General features: G+C 31.7%; 2 protein-coding genes across 2 annotated transcripts in view; both read left to right on the forward strand.

Annotated features, from left to right (window-relative positions):
• Positions 1-22,648, forward strand: part of LOC114344460 (DNA polymerase eta) — a 380,902-nt gene that overhangs the window by 229,871 nt on the left and 128,383 nt on the right. The gene's annotated exons all lie outside the window — the stretch shown is intronic.
• Positions 63-21,171, forward strand: LOC114344502 (facilitated trehalose transporter Tret1-like). The gene is made up of 3 exons (XM_028295338.2): positions 63-235; positions 14,146-14,206; positions 19,719-21,171. Exons 1-3 carry the CDS (start codon positions 233-235, stop codon positions 21,038-21,040), a joined length of 1,386 nt encoding a protein of 461 aa, XP_028151139.1. The 5' UTR covers positions 63-232; the 3' UTR covers positions 21,041-21,171.

Consider the following 22,648-nt stretch of genomic DNA (forward strand, 5'->3'; position numbering starts at 1 on the left):
ATGTCTCCACATTTACTTAATTTGATTATAGTAAACTATTTTAAATGCAAACACACTCTAGTATTTTAAAGTTGAAGTTCAAGATTTATTACATATTTAGATTTATTTATTAAGATACTACTATCGAAACATCTAACTAAGAAGAAAAAAATCTGTCGATAATGTAAAATTTTGTATGAAAAATCGTTTAATTTTTTATATATTTTAAAGACACTTACTATAGTTTTAAACAATGGTAAGTACTAAGTTTTTGTATAAGTAATAAATATATATTTGTCCTACTGTTAAGGTAAAGCAATCAAGACAACTTTATAAATGTTTACATGTTTTTTTAATAAATAATAACAATAATAGAACTTGCTGAAAGAAAAAATATCGTATACAGGGTCATATACACAGGTCATAAATTAAATCACATATATTCTGGGACCAAAAATAGATTGATTGGACCTAACTTACCCTAATACAAATGTGCACATAAAAAAGTTATAGCCCTTTGAAGTTATAAAATGAAAATCGATTTTTTCCAATATATCAAAAACTATTCGAGATTTTTTATTGAAAATGGACGTGTGGCATCTTAAGAAAAATTATAGTGAAATTTGTGCACCCCATAAAAATTTTATGGGGGTTTTGTTCCCTTAAACCCCCCCCCAAACTTTTGTGTACGTTCCAATTATATTATTATTGTGGTACCATTAGTTAAACTCACTATTTTTAAAACTTTTTTTGCCTCTTAGTATTTTTTCGATAAGGCAGTTTTTATCGAGTTGCGGCTTCTTTTTTAATATGTTTACATAAAAATTTCATGGGGGTTTTGTTCCTTTACACCCCCCAAATGGTTGTGTACGTTCCAATTAAACTATTACTGCGGTACCATTAGTTAAACACAATGTTTCTTTTTTGTCTCTTAGTATTTTTTCGATAAAGCACTTTTTATCAAGATGTGGCTTATTTTTTAATATGGTTCAAAATATGCCTAAAAATGTAAATTATAAATAAATTTTCATACGATTACAAAGTCTCCATAATCGTACTTAACCATTTAAAAATATGTGGTGGATTTGACTAATATTCAAAATATTTCAATAAAAACTGACTTTTCGAAAAAGTACTAAAAGGCAAAAAAGTTTTAAAAACATTGTGTTTAACTAATGGTACCACAATAATAATTTAATTGGAACGTACACAAAAGTTTGGGGGGGTTTAAAGGAACAAAACCCCCATAAAATTTTTATGGGGTGTCAAAATTTTACTATAATTTTTTTGGAGGATGCTCCTGCCATAAAAGTACCACATGTCTAGTTTCAATAAAAAATCTCTAGGAATTTTCGATATATTGAAAAAAATCTATTTTCATTTTGTAACTTCAAAGGACTGTAACTTTTTTATGTGCATATTTATACTAAGGTAAGTTAGGTTCAATCGAACTATTTTTGGTCCCAGAATATGCGATTAAATTTATGACCTCTATTTTTGTTACATCCTGTATAATTATTTATCTTATAAAAGAACCAATCGTTGTTAAACTTCTACTTTAGGCATTTTGTATTTTGTATGTCGACAAATATGATAACAGTAGGTAGCTGTAAAAACATGTTTGACAATATCTACCTATAAGTTTTTTGTTTATTTGAAATCCACAAGTATATACTAGAAGATTTTGTTTTGTTTTTAGTTTAGTAATGAATTTCTACTTTATTTCCCTGAAAATTTTTTGCTCAATTAGAAATCCAATGAAATCAATTAATTTGTGGTCATCTGATTGAATACAACCAATAAAACCAACATTATACTGAAAACAGATCCCATGGGCTGTTTTCACTCAATCATGTAGCTATGGATACCTACATTTCGTTTCATTTCGATTTTGACATTTCAAATATTCAATATTTCAAAATGTCACGATTTGGTTGTAATACTGATGAGAATATTAATGAAATTATTAAGGCTATGGGTACATAATTCGCAAATATTTTACGTATATCCCTACTTTTTCTGTCTTTACACGGCAAATTACGTGTAGTAAAATTCACACTGGTATGGATATGTAAACATTACTAGAATGTCATTCTACTTGAAAATGTCATCATTAATTTAAAGAGATGGGTTTTAAATGTTCTTGGATAACTGTTATTTTTATAATTGCAAATTATTAATTCAGTTAGTAAAAATGTGATAATTTTTTCACTAACTATGTATTCAGTGATTGTAATAATTTATTGGTACAACACAGACTAATACTCAATCGAGAAAATAGGAAAAGTGTTAAAGTGATTTTTTAATAATACATTGTTATGGAACGCTTACAATTTTGAACATCTTTAACAACAAAATACTTGGATCACAGAATATATTATCCTGATGTATTGTCTGCTTGGATCTTCCACAAATAATACACAATAAATAACTTTTTATCAAGTTCACGTCTTAAATCAATTATTTATCAAATACACTATATATCAATAATATTTAATCAATAACTCAACATAATCCCGATGCAATGTCAAATATATTTAAAATTGTCACTGATTGTCAGTGTCTGACTGACAATATTATATTCGGCTGAGTGCGTTGTAAGACAAAGATAGATTTGGAAAATATTACCACGGCATTGTGTTCATTTTTTTCGAATCCTGAAAAAACCAATAAATATTTTTGAAAAATTTAAACGCAGAATGAAAGACTAAATTATTACCGAGGGCCGAAAGTCCCTTAGAATAAATAAAAAGTTTATTTTGAATGATATATTTGGAATTAAAAATCACACTAAATTTTCTCTTAGTTTTTCACCCCTGTAACTTATTAAAATAAACATTATAGAAGTTCTCACGGACTTTCGGCCCTCGCTAATAACGTAATCTTTCATTCTGCGTTTAAATTTTTCAAAAATACTTATTAGTTTTCTCAGGATTCGAAAAAAATGAATCCCCATTTGAATAGCATTGCAGCCAAAAATACGTACCGATCCTCTTAACAGCATGCGTAGTGGAAATAAATCTTCATCAGTTATAGAAACTAACATGTCTGGATCTTCATTAAATTTTTCTAATTGTTCCTTTGTTAATTGCACATTTAAATAAATTGTTTCTGCTCTGTATTTTTTTTTTTTCATAACCAGCAAAAAATTTTCTATCCGAATAACCCTCGAACATTGATAAATGCTCAAAAATTTTTTAACAACTTTCTCAAGCTTGTTGCTTACAGGCAACAGACCTCCGTCTACGGCGTCGGTCTGTTTCCAAGCAACAAGCTTTCGAAATCTGTTATAAAATTTTTTCGAACAATTATCAATGTCCTTGGGTTATTACTACTGAAAATTATTGCTGATCACCATGTATAAATCCTACGCAGATATTTATGTTTTAAGCTGCATTTAATTTTCTTTTTCTTAAGCTGCGTTGACATGGGTCAAGTGACTTCATCAACTCACTTGAAATCAAGTGAATTGAAGGCTCTTTGAACGTCCAACCCCCAATTAATCTGACTTAATTCAGTCAAGTCAGATGATTTGGGGGTTTAGACGTTCAAAAAGCCTTCAATTCACTTGATTTCACGTGAGTTGATCAAGTCACTTGACCCATGTCAACGCAGCTTTAAGTTCCGTCTTCTATCAAAGGTACTAACATGGCAATATTCATTTTATTGATGTAGTTTGTACATATTATACAAGTTTGTAAATGAAACACTTCTTCTTTCAGTCATCATCATTGACTCTACAACCCTTGGTGAGTCATGGCCTGTTCTAGAATCATCTTTCAATCCTTCCTATCCTTTGCCTTGGTATTCCAATTTCGTACTTTTAATATTCGTAAGTTGTCTTTCACCTGATCCTTAAATCGTACTCTGGGCCTGACTCTTTTATCACTCCATCTGGTATTTGATTACACATATGTGTTTTGACGACTCCATCTCGATAATTCTAAGTGGCCTAGCCACCGCAGCCTGACTTTGATGAACCTACCCATACTAGGTTCATTATAAAGGCAGTAAAGCTCCAGATTATTCCGCATGCACCATAATCTGTTTTCCTGCACGTTTTTATAAATAATATGTTTGAGGATTCTACATTCAAAGCAGCCTAAACGTTCTTCATCGCTTTTTGTCATCGTCCACCAGGCGCGTAGATAGGTTTTTCTTCTAGGGGGGGTACTTAGTATCTTATTTTAAGTGCCGAGAGCAATTTTTTGCGCCAGGTACCACGCTCAAACAGCTAGGTAAATTTGAACTTTTATTAAAGTTTATTTACACAATAAAATACAGAAGTAACAAACAAAAATCATTGAAAACCTGTCTATATCAGTCAATAATAAAAAAATACAAATCAACATATAATTAAACAAACAAACACTATTAGGTAATATAGGTAAAATAACTTATCTAACTTAAAATAACTTAGGTAAAGTGCAAAACTCATCATTAGGTCTGTTTAACAAAATATTACACCACAGTAACTAGATTATGAAACAAAGTCAATTTTTCTTGTCCGTTGCTTTGAAAACCTATCAATAACAGCATCGAAATTTATTTCAATATCTCTGTGTATATTTAATAAACTTAATCCAACTAGTCTTTCCTGACACATCGTAGACCGTAACCATGATTTTAGTCTCTTAAGTGTGGAAAATTATCAATGGCGTGCTGGAACTTTTTAAGCGGCCCGGTGATTTTATAGCAAAGCGGCCTCCCATCCTCATTTTACCTTCTATTATCAGGATGCTTCATTCGCTAGTTATAAAATTAAAAAAACAAAAATATAAATTATTTTTAAATAGAACATAAAACTTTGAATTCAACGAGTTTTTTAATTTACTATATTTTTTATTTAATAATAAGCAATCTTACAAATAATAAATGACATTATATGACAATATTGTATGCAGTAAGGCAGAAATCATCATAAAACGATTTGTCTTGATAAAAGCGTTTTTCGATACTTCCAATAATTCCGTCAAAAATGTGCAAGACGTGTTTCCATTTTTTATTCTACAGAGTTTGAAGGAAATTGGAAAACCATAAATATACTTGTATGTATGAAAATAAATCTGTAGCAATCTATTTATGTATATAGTCTCATTCATTTACCTAATTAAACTGTATTTTACAATTAAAAAAAATTAAATGGTGTTGAAATGTTTTAATAATACACCCACGGAAAAAAATATTGCATTAATATTTTGAAATTAACGTGTGGAATGAAATTTTTGGTGCTGCCCCCAGTGTCACAGAAATCAGATTTCTTTTCCGAATGCGATGTTTTAAAGTATTCTATAAATGGTATAATCGGATTTAAATTTGATGTGGGCTATATGGTGGCCAACATAATTTTTAAATTGAATCTCACCAAGGTAAGTATTCACTCTTCTACCGACATAAAGACCTCCGTTATGGTGCATTAACACGAATTTGTTATCCGATATGGCTGGAAAATGGCAAAACATGATTTTCTAAAATGTTTTTAATGTACATATCAGCTGTCATTCACCCAATCACCTCCACAAGTTCGGTAGTATCTCCTTTCCACGAAATACCACTCCATAGCATTATGCCGCCACAATCAAAATTAACGCTTTGTATGAGGTTACATCTGGCATACCTTTCATTATATGGAAGCAAGATTGACGAAACTTCGTCTACAGAAGAGTTGGTGAACAGTATGCCAGTTGTAACCTCATACAAAGCGTTAGGTTTGGTGGTGGCGAATAGTGCTACGGAGTGTTGAAAGGACATACCGAACACGTGGAGGTGATTAGGCGAATGCCAAGTGACATGTACATTGGAAACATTTTATTAGATCATATCTTGCCATTTGCAAGCCACTGGATATGACATACTGGTTGTGAGATTCAATTTAAAAATTATATTGGCCAGCATATAGCCCAGATCAGATTTAAATCCGATTATAGCATTTATATGACACTTAAAAAAATCGCATTCGGAAAAATAATATTCCTATGATACTGGGGGGCTAAAGATAGTAGCACCAAAAATTTTATTTCACATGCATATGAAATATTTTTGGGTTTATGATTTGGGCGTCGAAACGTTAATAAAATTATTTTTTTCATTTTAATTGTGGCTTATTTCCCATATAAATAATTAATCATAAAAATGCCACAAGGAAATAGCTTCAGAACAACATCATGAAATATTTTTGTCCGTGAGTATATTATTAGCAAAATTAACAATCAATTAGAAATTAAATATTTTTTTTGTTACATCTAAAATTTTTTGTGAAAAAATCTATTTGACCGGCCTCAAGAGGCCGCGGCCTCTCGGTGATGGCACCGATTCATTTATATGGCCAGCACGCCACTGAAAATGATCTTTCAGCACTTGCCACACTTACCGGCATAACAGAAATTATCTGCATGAGTGTATATATGGTGGGAAATATTTCGTTACTGCAAAGCAGCAAGGTATCTAACGCTGTCGCTGGCAAATCATTTGTTTTATTTTCTATTCCTTTCCATTTATTTATCCAGAGCGCTATTTCCGATTCCAACAAATCTGATAAAAATTCTACGGAATCATTTCTAAATTTACTAAGATATTCGGAAACCTTTTTTACTAGAAACTTTAAATCATTATCGCTCTGGTTTAAAACATTAACCGGTATAAAGTTCTCCTACATCTTTTAGTATTTTATTGCTTCTATTAGAATGCTTCTTAGGGGGGGTACTGTCCCCCAGTACCCCCCCCCCTTATCTACGCTGGTGTCGTCCACGTTTCTGACGCGTAAGTGAGGACGGGCTTGATTAGAATTCTGTTCAATATTTTCGTTCTTTTTGTGATATTATGTTTGATGTTAAAAGTTTCTTTATAGTCGAGGAAATGAAGCATTTTGGCTCGCAATTTTTTCGTCCAGCATGGATTTACTTGAAATTTTCACAGAAGGTAGGAAATAGTCCAAGGATCATTTTCTATATCATGCTGCTGTACGCTAAAACCTTAGGGGTAGTTGCCACCCCATCTCGGGGGTGGAAATTTTTTATTACATTTTAACCATGTTAATCGATGTAAAAAGTAATTTTAAGAAAAAAATGTTTTTTACATTTTCTTCGTAAAACTAATATTTTTCGAGTTATTCGTGGTTGAAAGTAACAGTTTTTCGACGGAAAAATCGACTTTATAAAAGGGGTTTTTTGAGAATAACTCGAAAACTATGCATTTAATCAAAAAATTGTAGATACCAAAATTGTATCTTTTAATAACACAAACGAAACTGTTTTTCTATAATATTTTTACAACCAATACAAACCGAGATACGGCATGTTAAAGGTTAGCTTTTTTCGTCAAATGCATAATTTGAAATAATCAAAGTCAAATAACGGGAAAACTTTGCATTTTTCCAGGAAAACTTACATGATGTTTTTTCAAGGATATAAGATCTTTCAAAAAAAAATAATAAAAAGTTTCTAGCATAAAAATTGAACAACCTATGATCAAAAAAGGAGTCGGTACCTGTTTTTCTCTACGAAAAAAACAGTGAAAACAACCCCTAACTACCCTTGTAACTAAAAATTGATCTTCGCCTTTCTGTAATTCCTTTTATATTTATATTATCAATACATCCAAGAAGTTTGACCTATTTAAAAGGTCTAATTTTAGAAAAATTGGAGTTTAAAGAAAAATTGATTTTTTGAAATTTTGCATTTTTTATCATTTTCTTCAAAATATCTCCGAAAATAATGAAGATACGAAAAAAATGATAGACTACCAAATTGTAGATTTTTTAATAGCTAAAATTTCCTTATGCATAGATTTTCATTACAGTGAACAGTTAACGAGATATAGCTGTTTAAAACATCTATTTACGAGCAAACATCCCCTTATTCGAGCCTTTTAAACCCACCTCAATTAAAAAATAAGGAATCTTACGGAATTTAATTTACACAGTCTTATTACTCTTCAAAAATCCTACAAAACTATTATTGAAAAAACTTTTTATCGCCAAAAATGAAGGAGCTATGTTTATAAAACTAATTTTTTTTTCGAAAAATTCGAATAGTCCCCTTATAGAGCATTTTCAATGTACCTATATAATACCACAGAGCCGGTTCGTATACTGGATGACTAAAAAACTATTTGTATGTGTATTTTTATATATTTGTAAATTCGTATTTTTGTGTAAATAAATGTTTTTGTAATTCTTTAATTCTACTTTTTTTCTGTATAGATCTATTAAATTGTCTACTTATAAAAATTGCAATGTTATTAAGGGTGGTTTTTAAGGGTTGAAATATTATGATATTATATCCTAAAGCATAAAACAATCATTATTTAACCAGTCAAAACCAAATTTTACGTATATTAAAGTTTAAAATGTCATTATATAATTTTTGACAATAAGGGTAGTTTACACCCCTAAAAATAATCAACGCCCTTGAGCATGATATAGAATATGAAGTACAGGGTAAGATGATCCTAACCCCAAATTTTTATGTAAATTGATGCCATCCTAAATTATTCTTTTAGGATAAGTAAACTTTTCATATATAGCTCCAACAAGGGTGGTTTTAAGGGTTGAGATATTGTGATATTATATCTTAAAGCACAAAACAATCATTATGTAACTAATAAGAAGCAAATGTTGACAATATTAAACTTTAAAATGTTATTTTATAATTTTTTACAATTAGGGCTGGTTTTCACCCTTAAAAAACCAAAAGCGTACAACGGCTCAATATAGAAAATGAACTAGAGAGTGAAATGATCCCATATGAGCCTAATCCCAAATTTTTGTACAAATCGATGCTGGACGAAAAAATTGCGAGGTTTTGCCATTTTTCCAGCTTCATTTCCTCGACTATTAATCTCGAGTATGGTCTATTTGCTAGATATATACACGTCTGTTGATTTCTGCTTTGTCCTTTTATTACTCATCAGCTTTATTTAGTACTCTAATGCTACCGAAATGCATATTCTAATTTTATCGACCATGTGTCGATATTCGGCACATAAAAAAGTTTAATTAGTCATTTATAAGCAAACAAATAAAAATACAGTACGTGATAAGTAGATAGCCTTACAATTTAATAAATCAAATTTAAAAATATTTCAAATTAAATCACTACTTGTTATTCTGAATGCAATCCTCAAAATTATTTATATTATTGCAAAACTGTAATTTGTATTTACATAACAAAGTTCCATAATTAGGTATTTATTGCACATTTTTAACATACAATTAAGAATTTAATATTCACCATTGGCGTGCATAATATGGGTAATATGATCCGTAGATGCGTAGATGCGTGCGAATTGAGAATATAAAATTCTTAATTGTATGCGCAATAACTAAGTCTTAAAACCTACCAAATTTCAATTACATATCTCAAACGGTTTTAGAGCAATAAATAAATCGTCAGTTTGTAAGAAAAATTTAACATCCCGTATCTCGGAAACGAAGCATTTGCGGACATATGTTTATAAAGCAAACTGTAATTATTTTTTCATGCAGAATTACCCCTTAAAGTTTGTCGTGCTTATTTAGAAACACCCTTTATTGATAAAGAAGATGGCTAGTTGTTAAAGTACCTAACTTTTAATTATCCAACATAAGCGAATGAATCAAAAAACAGCATATTAAGAAAACCTGAGGCTATAGTTGGGTTTTCACTAGTAATTGCACAAGAGCTCTGAAATTATTGAGTTTTTCCCGAGTGACACTTTGACAATTTTAATTTCACGAGCCGAAGGCGAGTGAAATTATGTCAAAGTGTCACGAGAGCAAAAATTCTATATTAATTTCAGAGGTCGAGTGTAATTTGTTGCGATTATTTCATGAATAAAACTGTTCAAAACCAAAATTTTATTGTAATTTATTTATGTAAGTACCATTAAACACACAGTTTTTATAAATATTTGACGATTGAAAGTCATCACGTTTATAATTTTTAAAACATTAATTGTCATTAATGTCACTGAATGTATTTTTTCGTAGCAACGAAGGGCATCTGACGTAATATAGGTACTTAACAACGGGAGATTATCAAAAATTATCGATTTAATTCAGATTTCTGTAGCTTTCTATTGGTCAGAATCTCCTATGAATGAAATAATCGATTTAATTCAGATTTCTGTAGCTTTCTATTGGTCAGAATCTCTTATGAATGAAATAATCATTTAAATATTTTATAAATGCTAGAATATTCCACAGGGTGTCGTGAACTTTGATTTCACAGTTTGATTTGTACACCCGGTATACAATGACAATTTAACTGTCTAGCAACATTATTATTGTCCTTTTCATGATCATTTTTCAGTGCGTAACAAATGATAGGAAAAAGGGTAAGCCGTGATAATACACATTTATGACATTTATTCTAACATGACATTTTAGTTCAATTTGACAGTTGTCACATTTTATTTTCAATTTGGAATAAAAACAAATCAAATGTGTTTCTTGCATTTATAAAATGGTATTTTCTTTAATTTGTATAGTCTTATAAATTATACAGATTATATTTGTAATATTATTATCTAATTAAATAATTACACTTTTATAAAAAAGAACTTTTTTATAATAAAACCTTTTTACTATTTATAGGAAAGAATATAAAATAATTTAACGATAAACGATTTAACGATAAAATGCTTAAAATTCCAAAAATTACACTCTAATAAAAATAGTTATTTATGAAACAGTTCGTGAAGTATGCTTTTTGCGAACGCACGCGATTTTTAGAGCACGAGCGACAACGGAGCTAGCATACAATATTTTATCTACGATAAACAAATAAAACAACTGTAACTCTTCGTCACTGGAATTCATTTCTATTATTCTACAATTTTTAGAACTTTGACATTTAAAAATCCTAACTATCATACTTTCAAAACCACAAAACTGTCAAAAATTTTGTTGTAAGTCATTGCTCATATAATCATCACCATGACAACGCGAAAGTTAAGGGTATTTGATTATATGAAAGTGTGCCAAAAAACCCATTGAAAGTGTGCGAAAAAGTAAATCCCATTTAAAATACATTGTTATTTCACGCACACTTTAAACTCTTCATGCACTAAGTAGGTGTATTAACTGTTATTTATAATTATGATTCCAAAATTTACACTAGTATAAAATAGTATTTTTTATAATACCACGGTTGTTTAAAATGGTATATATAATTTTAAGTATATAAACTTTTAATTATTAAAAAAAGATACGCAACAGCCGGGTTCCAACTGGGGACCTATCGATCTGCAGTCTAATGCCACTGAGGCACCATCAATTTGTAGATATCGATTTATTAACGTACTTTAAAACATTATTGCATTAATCACATTTTTAAAATAGTTTGAAATTTAAAAAAAAAATCGATTTATCCATAGAGTGTGATTGGTCAGTGTAGATCCGTTGTAAGTAATAGATAGTAATACAAGTTCATAACAAACATTGTAGCCAACTTTGATTACAGACATTTGATTTAGACAATTATTCAGCCATGGCTTACTTAAAATTTGGAAAGATTTAGACCCGTAATTATTATTACTAATTTTGCCCCGAAAAATGAAAATATCTCGAAAACTAATAAATTTACACATAGGGAATGTTTACAAAAATTATAGTATGGTAAATGGTACTTTTCGATAATGATATAAAATACAGGGTCTTCTATTTAAAATTACTGAGAAAATAATGTACTTGCGTTTTGACTCACCCTGTATTCAATATAAAGAAAATTAGCAAAACAAACATTTACGAAAATTTTGACAATAAATAAAAAAATATGACGTCAATAAATCATTGACCTTGTGCTTGCTGTTATTTAAACAGGTAGTTAAACTTGTTACGATTTTCATATAAAATTGGTTATAACTTTGTAAATACCCCGTATAACATACCAAACTTTTATATTTTTGTAATCGAAAAGTTACGAAAATTTCGAATATAAAATAAAATACATGGTATTCTATTTAAAAAAAAAACATAAGTTTGGTCTGCCACTATGTTATCGAACACCCTGTAACATTCTAACTAATTTTGTAATATGAAGCTCAAAGTTCGCTACAATTTTTGTTATTAAGTTTTATCGCTATACATTACTATAACGGATCTACGGAGCTTCACTCCACTATATGATTAATCACCCTGTATAATAGCAGTTAAATATTGCATTTTTAGCTAGTTCTAAGCTATCCTGAAAATTTCAGGTGTCTAGGTAGCATAGAACTATTTTTAAAATGGATTACAAAATTTGCGGAGTCCGTGACACCAACCAAGCCAAGTATATAAAAAGATTTTAAAATAAATTATTTTTTTGTTATGGCGCCATCTATCAACAACTAGAATAACTAGAATAAATGTTATAAATGTCACCGACGAAATGTAATCACCGACGTGCGTTTTTTTCTGTCACATACAATTTAATGCGTTAGAAAGAAATCGAAAAACTGTGACGCACTGAAAGATGATCATGAGAAAAAGAATAGAACGATTTTGTTAAAGAATAAGGTTATCCGCTGTGAGCTCGTAGGTAGAGGTAGAGGGGATATTTAAAAGTTCATGATCGCCAGTAGTGATGAATCAATGAAGTTATCATCATCATCATTCAACCCGGATCTATCCACTGCTGGATATAGGTCTCCCTCAATCTTTTCCATGCATTTCTGTTTTGTGCTGTTGCATCCAGTTTTTGTCGATTTGTTTTATGTCATCAGACCATCTGGTTGGCGGACGACCTCTACTTCGATATGCTTCTTGTCTTGGTCTCCAGTGTATTATTCGCTATGTCCATCTGTTGTCCGACATTCTAGCTATATGTCCAGCCCAGTTCCACTTTAGGGTCATAATTCTTTCTATGGTATCCGTCACTCCTGTTCTCCGTCTTATCTCCCTGTTCGTAATTCGATCTTGACGAGAAATGCCTAAAATTGAGCGTTCCATGGCTCTTTGGGTAACACAAATTTTATTTCTTACTTTCTTGGTTATTGTTAAAGTTTCTTCACCATAGGTAAGTACTGGCAACACACACTGATCAAAGACTTTTCTTTTGAGTCACATAAGCCATTCTGACTTAGGGACATAGCTCAGCTTGCCGAATTCCACCCAAGTGTTTCCTATGCGGCGGCTTAGTTCGCACGTTTGATTATCTCTTCCTATGCGTATCTCATGTCCTAAGTACTCAATGAAGTATCACAACCAAAATTATATTTTAGGTCTATATGTTTGATTCCTTTGTTAATTTCCTAGTCTTTAATAAGTGATATACCTACACCTTCTTCTCTTCTTACGATGCCTATCCGTTCCGGATATTGGCGATCAGCATGGCTATCCTAACTTTGCTTGCTGCTATTCTGAATAGTCCGGTTGTCGATGTATTAAACCACTTTCTTAGGTTTTAAGCCAAGATATTCTTCTTCTTCCTGGTCCTCTCTTTCCAAATACCATGCCCTGAAGAATGAGTTGCAACAAGCCATATCTCTATTCACTCCTCATAACATAGGCAAGATATTCTAGTTTGCGCTCTTTGATGGTGTTAATAAGCTCCTAGCATTTCTTGTCTATTCTACGTAGGACCTCAACATTAGTCCCAAGATCCACCCACGCAATTCTTAAAATGCATCTGTAACACCACATCTCGAATGCCTCGAGTTTTCTTAAAGAACGTCGGAAAGTATCCAGGCCTCTACTCCGTATAATAACGTAGAAAATACATAGCATCTGATGATAGAGATTTTGGTAGCAAGTGGTACATCGTGACTTCTGAAAAGAGACTTCATCATTATGAAGTTGATCTCGCTTTTCCTATGCGTTGTTTTGTTTCACTAGAGTGGTCCTATGGGCTATTTATGTTGGTACCAAGGTATGTGTAGCTGTCCACAATGTCAATTAGTTGTTGGTTAATCAAAGGCGGTGTACGGTGTATTCATTATTTCGCGCTCCGTTGACTAATACTCCTTCCTATAGTTCTGTCAGCGCTTGCTCGAAGATATATTTAGAATATACTTATATTAAACAACACCGGGGACAGAATGCATCCTTGCCTCACTCCTCTATATATGGAGACTGCCTCTGTCAATTGGTCATTCACTTTAATATTGGCAGTTTGGTTGTAATATGGCAGTTACCTATTACTTCTCTAATATGGTCTTGAGCCGCTGGAATGTTCAGGTTAACATTAAGTTCATTTTTTATTTTAGGAAGAGCCACTATTAAAAAAAGAGCCCATAAACCTAATTCCATACCTAGGTACATTGTCTGGTGAGTAATCTTGCATATTATCAAACTTTACAGGAATTATTTTTGTTGTGAAATCATTTGCCCTCATCGACTGTTTTCCAGTCTATGATATTGCACATTTAGAAACTTGATAGATAATAATGAAAATGATTTATTAATATATTATACAATACTTTCTAAAAACCAGCTTTTGGTAGAATAAAAAGAATAGAAATAGGGAGCATCCATAAACTACGTCGTAAAAAATTTGAACTTTTTAATACCCTCCCCCCTCCGTCGTAATTCGTCGTTTAGAGACGACCCCCCCCCCCATGTCGACGTCGTCGTTGCAACTCACGACCCATCTTTCATTGATTTAAAAAAAAAACCAATATTATTTCTGTTTTTTTTAATCAAATATGAGGGGGTAGGAGTAAAATCTGGTCCAATGCTATTTAAATTCATTAATTTTTTTCGAATCCTGAGAAAACTAATAAATATATTTGAAAAATTTAAACGCATAATAAAAGATTACATTATTACCGAGGATTGAAAGTCCCTTAGAATAAACAAAAGGTTTCTTTTGAATGAAATATTTGAAATGAAAAATCAGACAAAATTTTCTCTTTTTTTTCACCCCTGTAACTTATTAAAATAAACATTATATATGTTTTCAGGAACTTTTGGCCCTCGGCCATAATGCAGTCTTTCAATCTGTGTTTAAATTTTTCAAAAATCTTTATTAGTTTTCTTAGTATTCGAAAAAAATGAATGCATTTAAATAGCATTGGACCACGATTTTGCGGGGTATGCTTTCTTAACTGCATCATATAAATCTTTATATTTATTTTGTTTTGATTTCGATGCCATTCCTTCTAAAGTATAAATACGACTTACTAACTAAATAGAAAACAATATTTTATTTCTATTCGTTCTTTCAGAACTGTTGTTTCACACACAGTATGCAGCACATAAATGAACTAACAATTTAATATTTTTTTGCTTCCAGACGTAGTTCTGTATATAGAAGCGATTGTTTAAACCCAAAGAACAAGGTCTTATTGTTTGTTGTCCTGTACAAAAGTGCTACCTAATATTATTTTAACGCCGTGACTGATAAAAACGAAATGAAAAGTATGCGATAAAAGTATCTATTATAGAATTATTCTTTTTAATTTTAACAAAGGTATATTTATTCGTAAACGTTTTGTTTTATTTTCAATTTCATATCAAAAACTATACGTTTTTAAATGAATATCTGATACTTTAATTAATGCTGGTAGAAGCTAGTAAAAAATTATTTTTATAGACACAATAGCGAGAAATTTAAATATACCAATATATTAAACGACGTCGAATGGGCACTCATACCCCCTCCCCCTGTCGTACTCCGTCGGAATAAGCAAGCCCCCCTCCCTCTTCTCAACGACGTAGTTTATGGATGACCCCATATATAAAGCATTAAAAAATCTAAAAATTTTACTAAAAATAATAAGAATGATGGAATGAAAGCTAACATTTAAAAACAGAAAATAAAGTGAATGTAAATAATAAAATAACAGAAAAATCGTTGTTATTTAATGTAGTATTGGAGAAATTATAATAAAAGAGGTTAAGATTAACATATTAGGTCACATATTATGTCATAAAAAAACATCAATTATTAGCATCCGCTGATGCAGATGATGCAGTAATTTTGTCCAGAAGCAAGACAGAACTAAAAAAGGTAGAGGAACAACTAGAAAAGGTAGCTCGAGAAAAAGGACTCTATATAAACGAAACAAAGACTAAGTACAGTGGAACCCCGATAAGTCGGCCTCCGATAACCCGGAAGTCCGGCTAACCCGGACCGATTTTCGTTAGACAAAACAAACATTTTTTCAGTTTGACTGAGTTTTTTACCAAGAAATAAACAATACCATATACAACTGTACGTAATTTAGATGTACTCTGCATATATGTATTTCATGTTTTTGCAATTATAATCGAGTTTATCTGTAAGTATACCATGTTTTATTAATTTTTTTTTACCATAATATTCTCGCTAACCCGGATTTTCGATAACCTGGATCGGCCGCGGTCCCGATTAATCCGACTTATCGAGGTTCCACTGTACATGAAATGGCTAAACAAGGAATTTTTGAACAGACAATATTAATTGGCCTGGATCCCGCGTACCAAAGAAGTTTATTAATAGCAAGCTGAAAATTTTTTCATAGCTTAACGGTGTCTAATCGGACAAACTTTGATGAATAGGAACACTGGAACAGGGGAAGTTTTAGTTGTGGAACGTGTTTTAATTGTAGAATTTGCCATCCTTACAAGTTTATGATTGTGAAAACTAGCAGGTTGTTTTTAAGCTTATTCAATAGCACAAACTTTATATAATATATGAAAAAAATTTTGTCCGGCAAATATGTTGGGCATTTTAATAAGTCCGACACGTAGAACATGTCAAATGACAAGAATTATGTTGGTGATAAATAGCAGTCTGATATTTACATGAGAGTTTAATGAAAGGGTAACACATCAATTGGAAGTTCTGTCAAACAAAATACATGGGACGTTTTCGTAGTCTGACGTTCAAAACCTGTAACCTGATCCACAATTAAAACTTCCCCTGTTCCAGTGTTCCCGTGCATCAAAGTTTGTCCGACTAGACACCGTTAAGCTATTAACAAATGAAGGAAAAATGTTTCAATTGAAACAGATAAAGCATTTTGAATATTTAGGGACTATATTTTCGAGTAAACCAAGTATCCGGGAAGAAATACACAAAAGACTAATGTCAGAAAATCGTTGCATGTATGAACTCAATAGAATACTTAAAAGCAAAAATATATCCAAACCAGCTAACTTAAGAGCATATAAAACTATAATAAGTCTAATAGTTACGTATGCCTCCGAAATTTGGAGTACAAACATCGTATAAACATCGTTTTCGCAAGACCAAGACCAAGACCAAGACCGCTTTATTTTAGCAAGACCAAGACCAAGACTGACCGTGCAAGACCTGAGCAAGAACAAGACTAAGCCTGCGAGACTCTTGCGTCTTGCAGTTAGGATTGAGTGTCATTTTAGGTAATATAGTAGTTCGGGTATATGCTTAGAGACTATGAGAGGCAAAAAGATATATAGGTAACGTAACAAAAATTTGGAAAATTGGACTTGTGCGGATTATGAACAATACAATAAACATACATAGCGAATCAAAATATTCATTAAAAGAACACTTGACATATTTATTTGACACGTACTCAGAAGGCATAATAAATTATTACAATGTAAAAATAAAATATTTTGTAATATGTACATTCTTTCCTAGCAGACTCTTCGCTGTGAAATTTATTGTAATTGTCTAGCTTTTGAGAATAGCTGTCCTTTCATAAAATAATCTGTGTTGTGACGCCGACAATAATATCCTAATGAAACTTTTTAAAGATATGTTTTAAAGATATAAGTTGATAAAACATATAATACGACACACACCCAATTGTTCTTCCTTATCAGTTAGTAGGATTCTAAATACCACATCGTATAAACATCGTACTTGTAAACTTTCTGCAGAGTGTGCAATCTTATATCAATGGCTCAAATAAAATTCCTTTCTATTTTAGACAGAGAATCAGAGAATGTTCTTTAATACAGTCAAGTTTATGTCATTTATTTGGTTTTTTGTGTTTTAACCATGTTTTAGCACATATATACCTAATATAAGGTTATTAAATGCAAATGTTTAAAGAAACAGACTGACTCCCGTGGGATATGGTAAATAGCTCAGTTAGTGAGAGTATAAGCAGGGATAGTTTAGATCGTGGGTTCAAACCCCACCCGATGTGAGTTGTTTAGACATTTATTAATTTGGTTGGTTTTTACTCTGTCTACAAGGTGAGGCAGATAAATGTCATATTAGAAATATCTCGAAAACTAAAGGCAACAGAATCATGAAAATGAGAACGAAAGGGTTTTAAAGAGTGATCTATTTAATAAAAGTATTTTCATCTATTTCCTACTTCCGATTATACCGGATGTTGCTTATAACTTCGTTTTTTTTTAATGGGACACCCTGTATATTTTTACATTTTTAAATTCTCCTCGATGTCTTCGTTGTTAAAATATAAGGTTTTGTAATGTTATATAGGGTAGTTTAAAAAAGAATTACATTTTTTTTCTTAATTTCATAGCAATATTCACACCATGTAGAATTGTAGTAGTTTGACATCAAAAACTCTATTTACGTTCATATGATTTTTAATATAGTCTACTATTGTTAAGAATTGTTAGTACCTATAACTAAATTTTTAATTTTAGAATAAAGGGTTGGTCGAAACTCGGAATGAGTATTTCCTGAGTTTTTTTAAATGGAACACCCTGTATTTTAGTATTGTAATGAAATGATATGTTATGGTACTTTTTTATTTCTTAACCATTCCTTATACCTAACTACTTTAGTTTGTGAGTTATTGGTGATTCAAGCCAAATATTAATTGAAACAAAAAATAAGTGAAATTTTATTAGGTTGGTCGTGAACATATTCAATCCCATATAGTTTTTCGGAAATAAATACATATTAATCTAGACTGATCCTAAAAATTACCAATAATGGTTGTGCTATCAAAATACCTACGTAGTTAACATTGTTGGCGCGATTAACAATTAAGCGCAAATTAAAGCAGTTAGGTATAGGGAATGCCTAAGAAATAAAAAAGTACCATAAAATATCATTTCATTACAATACTAAAATACAGGGTGTTCCATTAAAGAAAACTCAGAACATACTCATTCCGTGTTTCGACCAACCCTCTATATCAAATGCAACATTTAGATATACGTACTAATAATTTTTAACAATAGTAGACTATACTAAAAATCATTTGAACATAAATAAAGTTTTTGATGTCAAATAACTACAATTCTACAGGGCGTGAAAGTTGCTACGAAATTAATAAGAAAACGTAATTATATTTTAAACTACCCTATATAACATTTCAAAACCTCATACGTTTAGAAAGAAGACATGGAAGAGAATTCAGAAATGTAAAAATATACAGGGTGTCCCATTTTAAAAAACGAAGTTATAAGCAACTTCCGGTATAACTTGAAGTAGGAAATATATAAAAATATTTTCATTAAATAGATCACTCTTCAAAACCCCTTTATTCCAATTTTAATGATTCTGTTGTCTTTAGTTCTCGAGATATTTCTAATAGGAAGGTTATCTGCCTCACCTTGTATGTTAAGTCAAGCTGAAAACGTACCTATACTGTTACGATGTTCTAAGATCTAAAGTAACGTTTAATAAATAGCAATATGCTAGTTGGTAACTGCGAGACTTACAAGACTCTTGCTGCAAGACCAATGCCAAGACCTAAACCGGGAGTGCAATACCAAGACCAAGAACATGACCAGGTGTATTGGTGCAAGACCAAGACCAAGACTCTCTAAGTCTCGTCTTGGTCTTGCATTTGGGCAACACTAGTATTATTAAATAAATAATTATAAAGAATATTGCACTACAGGTTCTTGTATAACTAAATTTCTCATTTTGTTTCAGCAAATTTTCTAAGCATCAGTATCGCTACCATATTCTCATGGCCATCACCTTCGATTCCTCAACTATTAAGCAACAACACAGACATCAATCCTTTAGGACGCCCGATAACAACATTCGAGGAATCGTCCATTGCTTCTCTACAAAGCGCAGGCTCAATTGTCGGTACTATTATTGCAGGCATTATAGCCGACAAACTTGGTCTAAAAAGATCTTTAGTTATTTGTTCCTTGCCAATTCTGGCAAGCTATATGTTAATAGCGTATGCTAGAGTTGCATATCTCTTCTTAATTGCCCGATTTATCCTAGGTGTTTCACTTGGGATTAACTTATCTATATTACCCAACTATGTCTCAGAAATTGCAGAGGATTTCAACAGGGGTTTCCTAGGAACGTCAATGGGAATATTGGGATGCATTGGGCATTTACTAACATACGGAGTAGGTCCATTAGTGAGCATTAGAACTTTTGCCTTTATAGCCATGGGTTCAGTTTTAATATTTCTTATTACTTTCACACCCTTTTTTCCAGAAAGTCCGTATTTCTTATTAACGAAGAATAAATTCCAGGAGGCAAGGCAAAGTTTACGAAAAATTAGAAGCAGGGGAAATATCGAAAAAGAATTAATATATCTAACTAGACACATCGAAAAAAGTAAGCAGACTAGATCAGCTTGGAAAGATATTTTGAGATTAAAATCGGTTAGAAGAGGTTTAGTAATATCTTGTGGATTGCATTTACTCCCACATATCATAGGTATGCCTATTCTTACAATTTACTTGCAGCCAATCGCAGAAGCAAGTGATACTTCTATACCTCCATATATTGTATCAATCTTCGTTGCAGTTGCTCAAATGATAGCTACAATTATAGCCAGTTTGCTAACGGATAAATTTGGCAGAAAAGTTTTTCTTTACATCTCTACAACGGGATGTACTTTGTCATTGTTTTCTTTAGGATACTATTTTTTCTATAAAACCAGAGACTATGATGTAAGCTCCATTTTTTGGTTACCATTGGTAGGTTTGATGGGCTATTTTATTTCTATAAGCATTGGTTACAACACTTTACCTTTTGTAGTGAGTGGAGAAGTGTTTGCAAATAACTCAAAATCTGTTTATATGAGTATAGGCACATGTGTTAATCTTTCTTTCGGTTACCTTTTAAGTAGCTCATTTCCTTTCGTTGTTGAGTATATAGGAATGAGTGCAATATTTTTTATATTTTCGGGATTGTCAATTTTAGGTTACTTTTTCTTGTATTTTGTTGTACCAGAAACCAAAGGACTAAGTTTTCAAGAGATACAAATCCTTCTTAACGATTAAATATATACACAGAATAGTTTAGATTTTTATACATATTGGTACCTATATTAATGTTGCTTTAAAGCGTTTATACTTGTGCAAAAATATTATACTTGTTATTCACATGTAATAAAATGTAAATACCTACTGTGGTTATTGTTTTATTATTGTTACATAAAACACATGACATTCTCGGCAGAAACAAGACCTGATACAGAGAGGACAAAAAGAAAAAAGAATGCTAGAAACAGCAGAGACACGATTGAAGAGATGAAAACCCTTCGAAAAGTGTATGGTAAGACCCTATAAGACAGAGCTATAAATAAGTACAGCTATACGACGGAGATGCAAGGTGGTGAATAACTGGGTAAGAAACAGAAGAGTATATTGGAACGGTCACATAAGCCGAATGACAAAAAATTAATAGAATAGCAAGGACGACGAAAGTCGGTTCTCCAACTATTAATCAACAACACAGACATCAATCCTTTTGGACGTCCGATAACAATATTCGAAGGATCGTCCATTGCTTCTCTATAAAGCGCAGGTTCAATTGTCAAGTCTATTATTGCTGGCGTCATAGCCTACAAATTTGGTCTAAAAGTTGCTTAGTTATTTGTTGCTTGCCAATTCTTGCAAGCTATATGTTAACTCAGTAAACAAGCCAAAAAAAGCCTCATTTCATGGAAACCCATTAATGACAGAATTATGATTGTCAGATTTTATACCAGATACCGTAAGATAACAGTTATTCAGTGCTATGCTCCTACGAACACATCTCTCCTCGAACATAAAGACATTTTCTACGAACAACTAGAACAAACAACCCAACAAGTAAACAAAGGCGATATCCTAATAGTGATGGGCGATATGAACGCCAAAGTTGGAGAAGATAATATTAATTTAGAAACCGTAATGGGCAAACATGGCCTGGGAGTGATGAATGAAAATGGAGAGCGCTTTACAAATTTTTGCTCCAATCACCGTTTAATTATTGGTGGAACCATCTTCCCACATAAAAATATTCACAAGGTAACATGGACTGCCCCTGGTCATACCAGAGAAAACCAAATAGATCAATCGCCATATCAAAAAGATGGAGATCATCTCTTCTTGATGTACGAAATAAAAGAGGAGCAGACATCGCAAGTGACCACCATCTGTTAATTGGTACCATTAAAATCAAGATGGCAAAAAACAAAAACAAAATCACAAGAAACACCAACAGACCCACTTATAACCTGAACAAATTAAAAACTCTTCCAGGAAAACACATGTTTAGGGAGGAGCTTCAAGTAAAAACATGAGAACGTGTGAAGTAAATAGCTGGGAAGATTTGGCAAATGTTCTGACAGAAATAGCTGAAGACAAACTGGGTAAAAAAGAGAAAGTAGAAAGGAATGGATATCAGATAAAACTTGGAATCTTATCGAGGAAAGAAAACAACGAAAAAAAGATATCTTGCAAGCAAGAACTGTAGAAGGAAGAACGAACCGACAACAAGAATATGAAACACTAAATAAAGCAGTTAAAAGGAATGCAAGAAGAGACAAAAGAAGGTGGGCTGAAGAACTGGCAAAACAAGCAGAAACAGCTGCACAACACAACAGGACTAGAGAGCTGTACCAA

This window comes from Diabrotica virgifera, chromosome 7, assembly GCF_917563875.1.
Source record: "Diabrotica virgifera virgifera chromosome 7, PGI_DIABVI_V3a".
Classification (NCBI taxonomy): Eukaryota; Metazoa; Arthropoda; class Insecta; order Coleoptera; family Chrysomelidae; genus Diabrotica; species Diabrotica virgifera.